The sequence below is a fragment of the Netta rufina genome (assembly GCF_964035555.1).
Source record: "Netta rufina genome assembly, chromosome: 3".
In the NCBI taxonomy this organism is placed as follows: domain Eukaryota; kingdom Metazoa; phylum Chordata; class Aves; order Anseriformes; family Anatidae; genus Netta; species Netta rufina.
The window spans coordinates 50,789,166-50,802,393 of NC_140125.1; the positions used below are offsets into that span (position 1 = coordinate 50,789,166).

A 13,228-nucleotide genomic window follows, 5' to 3' on the forward strand; every position below is an offset into this window, starting at 1 on the left:
GTTTCTAAGATTTGGTTGTAGAAGAGTTAATTAAGAAAAGTAACAAGAAACCTGCTTGATTTAAGTATGAATTTTGCTCAACATCTGCAAGACTGCATTGCGTATGTACTTTTAAGTGCCTGAACTTATCTAAGGAAAATCTTTCAGCCGTATTACTCAGTTTTTAAGGAACAGATGCTCTTCAAATTACCTGCACCAGCTTGCACATGTATTTCAAACTGTTCTCTTAAGTCAGCTTTGAAGTACCACATTGGTAAGTCTCCCAAGGATACCAATTTTAAAGATTAATTACACTAAGAAGTGCAAAAGATTAGTTTTCTACAGATTATTTCTAGAAATTAATTTCTGGCAAACTGCGGTAGTTCCCCACAAATCTTGCAGGCTGTATTTATTTAGGACCATTTCACCCTTGTCCTCATCTTAGTATGTGTGACAAAACTGGGGGAAAAAAGAAAAAAAAAAGCAAAAAAAAAAAAAAAGCTGAAATCTTCAGAAAATGGATGTATTGCCTTGAATATGACTGCAGGAACTTAAGCACTTTTTCTTACATTACTCCATTATCTTTAATAGCTTATTTTGTACATGTGTGTAAAGAGTTTAAGTTCATTATTTGGAAGAGATCACGGATCTTAAGAAAATGCCACTGGTAAACTTGCACAGTCTGAATATAACCTCTAAGTTTTTCTGTCAGGTTTTCCAGTAGAACTCAAGATTTATGAATGAAGAGAAAGCCTATTTTGGGTGACAAATCTAAACCAACATCAGCTCTATTTGTAGTCTGATCTGACATTGTCACCTCAACATTACTGGGATTTCTAGGCATTCTACTTCAAAGTAATAATGAATAACCCTTATTTTTCTCATTGGAAGGAAAGAAAAATTTGTGTATGTCATTTGGCAAAATGGTTTAGCTTTTCCCTAGCCTCCATATCACCCATTTCACACCCACAGTGCCCAACCCCACGTTGTTACTCACACAGTGAATTGTAGAAAAATTTTTAATTAGATTGGTATAAACATTGGTTAGTAAAAAATTAGCTGGAACAGAGAGGATCAAGATTTGGAAAATGCAATGTACAGATGAGAAGGTGAGACAAAAAAAAACAGCATACAAAGTAAAGTCACATTTGAGTTTTATGGCCTTGGAGCAATGGACGTACACTGCATCACAGATCACCTCAAAGGCTACCAACAGATCAAACCCTTTTATAGACCACGCGCTTCCTCCCTTCCCTCCCCAAAATGCAGGTCTGGTGGGCAAGCACCAAATGGCGAGGCTGGGAAGACACTATCTGTTAAAGTTGTTGCTGTCACTCCAGACAAGAAGTACTGAACAGCTTAACATCGAGTAACACCGGGCCTTTCAGAACCACGCGCTGTTACTAGCACATTACCAAGCGAGACGTTACAAATGCCCACTGAAATGTGTTTTTTTATGAAAGAGAAAGAGGAATTGAACAGTCTGCAACGGAGAGGAACCATCGGGGCGCAGGCGTTGTCCCAACACCTCCAGGCGAAGCAGGGCAGGCGGGGGGGGGGGGGGGCGGCGGGGCTGGCTGTGGTCGGGGGGCTCGGTGACGGGCTAGGACTCGTCGGGCTTGTCGGCGGGCGGCCCGCAGGGCTGCAGCATCTTCTCCATCAGGTTGAAGCGGACCCGCGCCTTGCTCTCGTTCTCGGCGATGGCGAAGTAGTTGAGCAGGTCGAAGTGGCCCATGTAGGAGCAGTAGGAGTCGCGGTGCTGGTTGACCAGCCACTCCCACTTGGTGGTGTCGGCGTGCCCGGTGCCGATGTACTTGGACTGCAGGTGCTCCAGCTGGCTGTGGATGGTGTACCGGTCCGTCATGGCGACCGCCCCGCTGCCGCCAGCAGCCGCCGCTACCGCCCGCCCCGCGCCGCGCCCCTTCCGCTCCCCTCACCCGGCGGCAGCCCGGACTTCCCCCAGCCGCCCGCCGCCACCGCCGCCGGAGGGGCACTGCGCGCGTGTGCGCCCGCAAAGGCATGCTGGGAGTTGTAGTCCTCTGGAGTGCCCTGCCCCTCCCACCCGTAGACTCACATTCACTGAGATTAGACAAAATCTGCAAACTCACCTGGTCCAACCACCCCTACCACCAGTGTCACCACTAAACCATGTCCCCAAGCACCACGTCCAGCCTCTCCTTGAGCACTCCCAGGGACGGTGACTCCACCACCTCCCTGGGCAACCCGTCCCAGTGCCTGACTGCTCCTTCGGAGCAGAAATGTCTCCTCACTGCCAACCTGAACCTCCCCTGGCACAACTTGAGGCCATTCCATGTAGCCCCATTGCTAGTTACCAGTGAGAAGAGGCCAACCCCCAGCTCCCCACACCTTCCTTTCAGGCATTGCAGAGAGTTTCAGGCAGGGCTTCGGAAGTTTCCTCAAGTTACCCGAAATTCAGCCAGCCTGCATCACTTCAAATCACAGACTTCAAAGCAAAGGGCAAAGTAAGGGATTTAAGTAACTGCCCATTAGACCGACTCCTTGAAGACTCCCATTGTTTTCCCTGGGATTATTAACATGATTTGAACTTCTGTTTGAATTGCTTAAATTGACTAAACCAGGTGAGCGTTACAGCTGCAGGCCTACATCTACATTACATCGTTATCACACAGCACATGCCTGAGGACTTCGCATTCCCAAGCCAGACACCAGGCTGAGTCTGCCTGAAACTGGCACCACAGCTTTGCACTAATGGGCCAGGCCTCCAGTTAATTCCTGAAGGAAAAATACAGCTTTGACATTGTAGCTACCGCTTAATTCACCTATCTGAGAATCAAGTGAACCAAATCTGAATACAAAGTACCTAGAAAATGGGGCATTGGGAATGAAACCAGATAGCCTCTGTCTGTCAGGAGACTTCAGTAAATATGAAAGCAAAATAAATGGAGCCTTTCCTAAAACTCATGTTTCAGGGCACAGCGTTTCCCAGCTCTTGACGTTGTTTCTGTATAAATTACATCTCATTTTTGCTTTCTAAATAAGTGACACAGGAAGTCTGACTGTGGAGGAAGAGAGCTGTAACAAAAATAGCCACGAGGTGCTATGTGCAAATCAAAACACTATTTTTCATTAGCCATTTACTTTGTTAAAGGCACTACACTTTTTGTGGTAACTCTAGTACAAAAACTCCTTACAAAGAAAGGCTGAAGAAGTGCACTGAATTTGAGGGTCCTCCCAAAACAAGTATTTTGGTAATGCTAGTTCAGTTATATTTAGCTAAGAAAAAGCACTATAGGTTCCATACCATTCCCTTTATGTGGTGCAAAGCTCTCACTTTTCCCCAGGCAGACTTTGCAACTGAGCAGGGTCAAGGAATAGATCGAAGCCAAAATTCAGTATTACTGTTGAAAAAGATTTTGACAGTGCAGGTAATATTTTACATGAATATTAAACTCACAAGCAGATATAAAAATCACAGATTACAAATTGTATCACCAATCTAATTTGGTCAAAGTGGAGCTTTAAATAAATTCTATCATCCATCAAATAAGTGGTCTTTCTTCTCCGGCTCTCTTAAAGAGCTTACATAATGTTAAATTTAAAATGCATGGAATGATGCATGCTTTCATATGATAGCAGTGGTTTTAATTACTTGTTCTAAAATAGGAAAGACACATTGCCAGAAATTTTCCAATAGAACACTTCAAGATACGTCTTGTAAATGCTGTGCGGTCAAAAGAAATCCATGGAAATATTCCATGAAAACACAGATGATTCAAGTCCCCTTGTGTACAAGTAAGCATGCTATAAAGCCAAGGTCACAGAGAGCAGTGTCAAAACAATATCCTAAAATGCCCTTACCTTTTATTGCAAGGAACTAAATGAGGACTATAAGTTTTGTTTTGCTTTGTTTTTGCTTTTACGAGGATCTGTTGAGTCATTATCAAGGCTTACTTAGCAGGAAGCAGTTTTACACAGCTGGATACAACAATTGCATTCTGCAGTTGCTTCCAGAGAGACCAAGATAGAAAACAAACAAACAAACGAACAAAAGCACAGAAAGATAGAATCCCTGCAGAAAAGTGCTGAAGCATCCCACTCTTCAGGCCTTGGAAAGAGTTCTAAGAGTTCCAAACTCTGGACAAGTTTTATGTGATTTATGTATTTTGCAGATCTTGGCTAAAGACCATCCAGGAGGTAACTCACTGGGGTAACAAATAATAAGTGTAGTACTTGTCTAGAGTCTAATTCACATCAGGTCTGAGAGGTTGCAAATTGGTTTAGTTTTCTTGAAGAAAAATATAAAGTTAAAAATGTAAGAGTTCTGGGGAGATTACAGTAAGACTACTTGAGATACTAAGCTAGGAAGACTGAGCAATTTAGATATTCATCAAGACTTCAGAGAGGTGATCTAAGGAAACTGTTTCAGAAGGCTGCTCCAAGCTTTCCAGTGTCACGGTCCCGTTTCATCTCAGAATTGTTTGTTTACACAGCGTTGTGGTTTCTAGCTCATTTCATGTCTTCGTTCTCACTACAGGCTCAGCCTTCCATCTGTAATCCTACAATTAGCATGGTTTAAGATGGTGATCAACTCAGAGACTGCATAAGTGGTTACTGAGAGTAGGGTGAATGGAGATGATCTCCATAAGGGAAAAGAGAAAAACTTTATTTTACTGGGATAAAAAAGTTGAAATGCTTGAGAGACACCTGCTTTGTGGTGAAGAGATGTACTATACGCTGGTATACAGAAAGAAAAAAGACATAATTCTGAATGTGGGAAAGCTTTCATTTCTTTTTAAAATAGTACCTTTTCAAAGAGTGGGACTGTATGAAGGACGCTACCATTTGATAGAAGTCCAGGGACAACACCATGACATGTAGGGCTGGTCTAAGAGTTGCTGTCAAACTGTCATCCTGTGAACTCTAAGCTAGGAGATGTATTGATTAAAATACTCCATCTTTGGAATAGAAAAGATGCCCAGAAGCTTATCCATCTCTTGCAGCTGGTGCAGGAGTTAATAGAAGCAACGGGTACATTAAACCAAACAAATGTTAGAATTGAAGTTCAAAAACACATCCTGGAAGGGAAGTTTAAACCTCAAGTTCTCATCAAGATTGATAGTGGGCAAGATGAAAACACTGAATTCAGACACCCAGAACGCTGGGAAAATATGCACAAAAATGTCACCATATTTTGGCTTTGACTAAAATCACCTCTGCGAGTACAAGACGAACCGGGTTTGAAACGCTGTGGACGGCAGGAGCAGGCCATGAAGGCGGTGGCCGCTGGGTGTCAGGATCGCACCTGCAGCTGCAGCTCATGCACCCGCTGCGCCGGGCTGCTGGGCGCCACCGCAAACTGAGAGCAGGGGGGGCTGGTGAACTGGCAGTGACGGTCCCCTTCCAGACATAACCGAGTTTTTAATTTTCCTACTGTCTTTGGGTAGGAGAGCTAAGACATAAACACCTCCAAAGCAAGGGGAAGGAATGATTTTACTAGATAAATGCAACGCGCACCCACAAAGATGCTGAGATGAAGAAAAGGATGTCTTTGAGAAATTCCTCTACTCCTCACTATATTGATTTATCCTACAAATACAATTTCAGAGCAAAAAAAAATGTTGCTTGAAATTGTGTTAGCCTGGAAAGAATGGAGACTGTGCTCGAAATTAATAATGATAAATTAATTTCTTTACTTGGGAAATGACCTTTCTTTAGAAATGGTTTGCTGCTACTGTTAAAGGGTTCTTCAATCCTTATTTGCAAAGGTCACGTTACCACTTAGCAATTTTAGGCTGCAAAACTTACCTTTCTTCAGTTGCATGTTTTTTTTCCTCAGATTTCCTGTGTCATCACATACATTGTGAAAGCCTTTTTGTAGTGTATGCAGTTTGTCAAGTGCTGTTATAGCCTACAAATATTAACAGACTCAGGAAGTGCTTATTTTGGCCCTGTAACAGGTGGAAGATATTTTCACTGCTTTTCTCAGAGGTCCTGTGAAAACTTTTTCTTTGTAAGCAAGCATCTTTTTTTCTCACCTTGTTTTGCGTAAGCTCCTCTAATTTATCCTCCTTGCTGCCAGAACTGTGATTCTCCTTTGCTGCAAGAACAGTGCCTTGATACTGCAGCCGCTTGAGGTCTTTGGGACTGATTCTGAGATGGGGGAAATACGGTCGCTGGAAGCATGGTTAAGTTTTAAGCATTCACCTCTAGAGCACCAACTATAAACAGTGCTTTGCTATTGCTTTGAAACTGTTTTTATAGTGTGTATATACCCAAAGATCTGAAAGTTTCTTTTTGAGTTGTGCCACTGATTCCCAGCCAAAGGTGTAGGAGAAGAAGAACAGGGAATAAATAGGAAAATAAACAGTACTCTGTGTCCTGCCATTCAAGCATACACTTCAAACTGTGTATTAGTGTTCCTATCTGGAGAAAGGAATTGTATTTTAAATCACCCTGTAACTGGAGTGTTTCTTTCTTTGCTCAGATACAAATTTCACTGCTGAAAAATCATCTTCGTCTGAGGTTCAGGAGAGGCAGCATTTGGTACTGGGCAGTGCCATGTTTAGTCTCTCACATGTTCTAGTGTGTCAAGACTTGGGACAGGAGGCTTTTGTACTGAGTGATTTGCAGCTTGTTGGAAATTACACATTGGACTGACAGTCCTGACCTTCTTTTAATCTCGATTTCAAAATTCTTAGGATATTTTTGTTTTGCTTTCATTGCATGATATACCTCTCCTAAAGCATTTCGGAAACAATGTATTCCAAAGCACATTATTGTTGCAATCTAAAGGTCCTAACCACGTGAACTGATGCTGTGACCCTTCTCTGCCAACCTGAGCAGATCTGTGACCTGCCTTCAGGATCCCTTGCCTAGGAGCAGCTTATGGAGTGCAAAGAGTCGGTCTGGTAGCTTCACACTCCCTTGCTTGTTTGTAAATATTAGCATGTCACTGTGCTCCTTCTGCATACGTCTGAGTAACAGCTCTGTGCCTTAGGTGTGCTCTACAGTTTAATTAGCTCAATTTACAAGCCATTGAGACTCTCCTAGTGTGTTGTAGGAGTACCCTAAAAGCAGAGTCACAGTGGGGGTCACTAGCACAGTGCTTGTGGGTGGGACTCTGAAATAACACGATCTGAGAAATCTGGAGCACCTCTACCAGGAGTGCAGCTGGGCTCCAGGAGAGGCAGTGATCACTCACTGCTTTAGAGGGAAGATCTATTTTCCAAAGCCATCACTTTGAAGAGAAAAAACCCTCCACTAATGTGATTAGCTACTGCTTCAGGCTAAACATAGAGCTAATCGTTTGTCAGGTGAATCAAAATTGCTTGTGTCCATATGTGTTTTTGTAACAGGGAAGGTTAGTTCTTTTTATGTATTTTGAACTAAAATGAAGTAAGAATAGTGCATGCAACAAAACTAGAAGCACTGCAAGTACCAAGATGCAGCTGTATTCTGACCATATTCTCCCCTGTCTTTGTTTCGTTCACCCCAGATAAACTGTTCAGTAAGGGATACAAAAGTGGGAGTGATGAAAGACAAGCCTTTAAATAAGCCCTAGAGAAGATACCAAAAGTGTATACGAGCTTAAATTAGCAGAAATTGATTTGACCAATGAATAGCTCTGTGTATCGTACCACTATCTTCTTTCAATGTGCAGGGAAGAGTAAGGACACGGGAGGTGACTTTTCTTTTTTGAGGCTGACTCATGAAGCCGTGAAGCTGCTTAATGCAGCTGTTTCTTTTTCTTTTTTTCTTTTTTTTTTTTTTTTTTAAATTTTAATCTGCCTATAAGTGTCATGTTTTAAAAATACTGATTTCTTCATAACAGTACCTGAAAGTGTTCTCTGTGAAGAAGCCCATCTGTAGCTAGCCTCTTCCTCCTCTTGCTGCCTCCTGCACACATGCACAAAAGCATTTACCACTTCACCTCCCTCTGCAGTAAGCGTGGAAAACATCAGTGTCATAACCCTTGTCTCAACAGAACTGCAACGTGGATGCAAGGGTAAAGCTCATCTGCTAATGCACAGCAAGTCAGTCAATGGGAGTAAAAAATAACAGCAGGAAAAGCTTGAAGACACTGGCACCAGGGAGTCATCCACTCATCTACATGATGCTGGCAGAGTGTGTTGTACTGATTCATGTGAAGAAATGACAGTCTGTGGATTGCTCAGGTGGCAGACAACAAAGGAAAGGGGGAGAAGTAATGGATGTTTAGGAATTTAAGGTCACTATAGAATTAAAAATAACTCTTCCTTCCTTGCATCTTAAGGAAAAGGCAAGCCAGTAACTGTCAGCTAACCACTCGTTTCTCAACTTCCTCACTTGAAAAAAGTCTGCATGATCCTCTTGCATTTAGCAAAGAAGTACAGCTTCAGTTGTCACTAACAATGCTATGCAGTATTTCTCTCTTTCAGCTTTATAATTTTTTTTTTTTTTTATTAAAGCAGGTAGTACAAATTTTTTCTTGACGTCAAGCACCATGAAGAAATACATGTGTTCAAAGCACATCTGATGAATGTCTTCCTCCTTGCTGGTTTAATTCCTGGGAATGCCTTGTTTGTCAGAAGCTGAAAACTTTGGAATGCACCAGACCCTCAAAATAATAATAATAATAATAATAATAATAATAATAATAATAAAAAGTAAACCCAGATTGTTAAGACTTGGCACGAAATAAGCCACTGAAATGAAGGTACTTATAATCAGGATTGGGCAATATTTGCCACATCTGATGATAGCCATCACGCCTATGCATTTTGGCATGTGATTTGAGAGCCTAAAAAAAAAAAAATGTTGATTTTGGAAAGCAAACACATGCAGGGAGTGCAACAGAAAGATTTTATCTATTTCAGATTGTAATAATTCTCCACACCTCCTCAGCATCATGCAGGTTGAGAAACCTCGAACTGGACAAAATCCAAAAAACTGCTGAACAAAGTATTGTCAAACCCAGGAACTCAGAAATCACCTGAACTTGGAAACATTAAAATAAGCTTTTAAAACTGTGATTTTTTTTCTGTTGTTTTTAACAAAGATATATGTTATCCTTTTTTATTTTGAGATTCTATATTTCACTTGGGTTGTATTTGCTTTTCTCTGTAAGTGTTTGAAAGTGTTTGTTTACATGATGTTTGAAAGCACTTAGTTTTAGAGAATTAAAGCCTGACTTTTCACGTGCTGAAGTGCCTGCAGAGCCAGAGGCTTTACGAAAAGCACCAGTCACTGTGAAAGCTGTCAGTGCCAGGGGTGTGATCTACAGCCTCAACAGGACGTGCGTCAGTTGTACAGAGCACAGCTGATACAGCTCTCGGAGCAGTCGTGAGGAACAGGCAGGTCGGCACTCACGTACCACTGTTGATCCAACCACCTGTGTATTGAAACCCATTTTTGTTGTATTGCAAAATCCTCCAGTGTGAAATTGTAACTTTTTGCAAACTATAGCTCTGGTCCCTTTTCCCTGTCTCTTTCAGCCTTGAGTAGCTTTACCACAAATTCCTCTTGGCTAAGGCATTCTCGCAGTGTTTGTACTGTAGTTCACCTACTGGGGCCTCATTCACATCCTCACAGTGGGATTATTATAACCCCAACTAATGTAGCTGTTGGTGAAGTTCACCTCTGGGCATGGGTGTAAAGATCCTATTTTTTGAACAAGAGTAACAGGGTATATATTTCTTAAAGACAGAGAGAGGGAAGTGCAATTTACCTACTGTGTTCTTTGCCTTCAGCTCCAAATAAAACCTAAATTTCTGTTCCTAGGCATTAAGTGTTAGCTATTTCAAGTGTAAAGACCACTGGTAACAATCATTCAAACTTGTCAGCTCAAAAGGATCAAGTCTGAAGGGTAAGGAATGATTAATGTTATCTCCAGATGTGCCAGCAAAAAAAGCCAGCCCTACAAGAAGAGAAGGAGGGAGAGATTCCCACACCAACGTGTGTAGGGGTTTATGACTTCATTTAACCGGCATGACAACTCAACCCATGGCAATAAAACAAGGGAAATTATTTCCAACCCTTTAAAAAAAAAGTTAAAGACCATTAAATAATTCATTCTAGACTACAATTGCAATTACAAGTTTCCAGGTGATTTCTGTAAAAGAGGGATGACCCAGCAGCAGCAACAGAAAACTCTGAGGGAAAGAAAATCTAATCTGTTTTAGTTAAAGGGCAGTGAGCACTGATCAGTGTAATCCCACGACAGCTTTTCATTCCCTCATGTAATTAGTTTCTTGTGTGAAGATGAGTTGAAGATTATTCTCCTTTAAAACATATTTACTCTATCTCACATAGGAAACCGCACGCAGAATAAAGGCTAAATTTATCCCCGTGGAAGAGCTGCTCCGACAGACTCTGCTGCCGAGCTGATCTGTCTCATCAGTGGAGAACAGACTTGTTGAGATGCTGAGTCACAAACTGCCTTGCATAATTGGAAGGGTAAAACAAGCTTGTGGAGTGACTCAATTTTCAATTTGATACCAGTCTCATTCCCACATGCACATGCACCTGTATTTTGGAATAGCCAGGACAGGTAATTACAGTTTGAGTCATTTCAGTGGTACCTGTGGAATGTGTCCTTCAGAAGTGCTCGTCTACTTGATTTCTGTTCCATAACCCCTGGCATCTGTCTGAGCACTTCTTCCTCAACACAGGAAAAATAAATATGTATTTTCCTTTACATCTATAAAAACAATCAACCCTAATATCTTCAGTGATTCTCAAGATTTTGTTTGTTTGTTTTTGTTTTGTTTTGTTTTGTTTTTAAATAGCAACTGTGCTTTTCACCTTTTTCAAGGAACTATTAATACCCTATTTGAAGTACTTAGCAATAAGCTGTTTTCAATGGTAAATTAGGTTTAGGAAAGAAAATGGATCTTCTGTGCCTGTGCAATATTCAGAAATAATGGCATAGAAATCATAAGGCAAAATCTTGCAGATGCAGATATTTGTTTCAACTGTTTCTAGGATGGAGAAAAAATTGGTCTTTCCCCTCCGACCTGATGCTCAAGAGGAATTAGTGAAAACTTTGCAGTGAGAGATGGTGGTTTGTCCAATGCTCTGTAAACCAAAGAAACAGAAGCCTGTAGCTGTGCTTTAAGATAAAGTTAACTATACATCTAGAGAAAAAATAGAGTTGAGGACAGTCATCTACTTTACCGATGTCATCCTCTCCTTTATAAAACATATTAGGAAGTGTAGTCATTTTTCATATGGGATCTTTATTGCATCCTACAAGCACTAACTCTTGACAGCCGTGCTAAGCAAGGAATATAAAAGTAGAGTAATGGAATAGACTAGGAAGCCAAGGCAAGCTGCAATGAAACAACCTGCCAGGCGTGCCGTGGTGTCAGGGCAGGCTTCTTGCTGGCACTGCATCGTGCTCAGCCCTCCACTGCATCCGCAGTGCTCCCCGGAGATCTCCCACTGACTCAGGATGGCCAAACGCTGAAGCTCAGCACGTGGTATCTAGATGAGACTTGTTTATGACTGTAACGGGTAAATTAGCCCTTTGGAAAATTTTATTGTCAGTTAAGTTTCTGTTTCCTCCTACGTTCTTGAGCAGAGTCTGCACTGAGCCCACACTCATGCTGACACATTTCTCGCCCTGCTCATACTGCAAGCTGTGCAGCTCCTCTGAGGGCCACATTATGATTTGTCTGGAGAGATATTCAACTCTGGTGAGTTCTGCCACTTTCATAGCAAATCTGAACATTGTCACTTTCTTACCCAAACTAAAATGAAACAGTCTTTGCCCAGAATGGGCTGAGGAGTGTGGTGCATCTCAGTACACTTTCAAAGTGTTTCTAACCACGTGCTTCATGCAAAAAACACCTTGTACGTGCTGGTTCTGATGATGCATTTCCAGTTGCTTGAATGCTTGAGTGCAACCTCCACCTCAGCAATCCCACAGCTACTGGTTAGTAGGGGACTGTCTTGAGACAAAAGTCACTTTGCTCAACCCATTTCTTAGTTTTCTCCTGGGAGTTGTTAATGGCTTGTGAAAGAAACTTTGGTCTTAGGTCTTTGAGAGCAGCTCTTCTCTAAGGAATGAAGCACTAGTGCAAAACATCTGTGGTAGATGGGTGGCAGTATCGTGTTTGGATTGTTACCCTGTCTCTAAGTGTAAGCCCATCCTTCCCAAGAGTCTGGGACATCTGGGTTGGCATCCTGGGTCAGCCCCCTGGGAAGGTGGGACAGTCACAGGTCTGGTTGTGACTTGCTGCTGTGCAAGTACCTGAATTCTTGGTACTAGCTTGGACTTGTCTCTCGATCTGGGAAGCATTTCATTGAAATATATGTTGTAACTGCCAAAGCCAGCTGCCAGAGCATTTGTATAATTAATTTCATTTTGCTTTCTGGTTCTTGCCCTAGGGGTATTGACTAGAGGACACACATGGTCTGTTCACTCACTTGGACATGATTGCTATGTCTTCGTTCTCCTCTATACCAGTATCAACACAGGCCCCTGCCTATCCTCCCTCTCACACTTCCTATAGTTTTTAATATTGGGCCAGAGCCTGCCTCACTTGATGGCCAAACTTGCATTGACTTCACTGAAAGTGGATTTTGGCAATTAACTTTTATTGGCATAGGCTTCTTATTAAGTAATGCAATATCTTTTATGCCAACTGTATAGTGTTCTTATCTAAGAAATTATTTAAAGGAGAGAAGTAGAAAGATGACTGTATGGAAGCATAAACCTGATGAGAAAAATACAAGAAAAAGGCAGAGACATGAAAAGACATGTAATCATTTCTGTGAAAGGATAGGACTAGCACTCCAGGGATTTGGATGCAAGTGCTAGATAGATGAAGGCTTCTCGTACACCTGTAGGCATTTTGACATTTTCTGTGATTTCTTTCCCATCTATAATATAGGGGTAACCCTACACATAGAAGTATTTTTAAAGTAATTGCTTGCAAATTGCTTTAGAGAGCCTGAAGTAGAACATAGTTTAAAAATGCAATGCGATATTATTGTTGTTGTCACAGTAATTGAAAGCCTAGTTTAGTCCCTCAGCTTAATTTGTCACCAAAGTCACATGTATGGCAAGGTTTCTAAGACTATTTGAAAAATCACCTTGCAAGTGAAAGTGTTACATTCAAGAACTAGCATGTCTATCTCCTTTCATCATCAGGGAATAAGAAGCTGAAAATTTCCACATAGTAGAGGCTTGAAGGCTGATGGGCATATTACCCTGTGTGGAAGATAATTTGGAGAGCGCTTGTTTCCATCTAATAAATCTGTCTTTATGGCTTGTAATGTGCTG

General features: G+C 41.7%; 1 protein-coding gene across 1 annotated transcript; it reads right to left on the bottom strand.

The window, feature by feature from the left end:
• Positions 1 to 980: 980 nt before the first annotated feature.
• On the bottom strand, positions 981 to 1,894 carry SF3B5 (splicing factor 3b subunit 5). Its single transcript, XM_084283661.1, has one exon. The coding sequence runs from the start codon at positions 1,841 to 1,843 to the stop codon at positions 1,583 to 1,585; it is 261 nt and encodes an 86-aa protein (XP_084139787.1). The 5' UTR covers positions 1,844 to 1,894; the 3' UTR covers positions 981 to 1,582.
• Between the last annotated feature and the right edge of the window lie 11,334 nt (positions 1,895 to 13,228).

Coding starts and splice junctions, on each gene's coding strand:
- SF3B5 (XM_084283661.1), bottom strand. CDS start 1,843: ATGACGGACCGGTACACCATCCACAGCCAGCTGGAGCACCTGCAGTCC.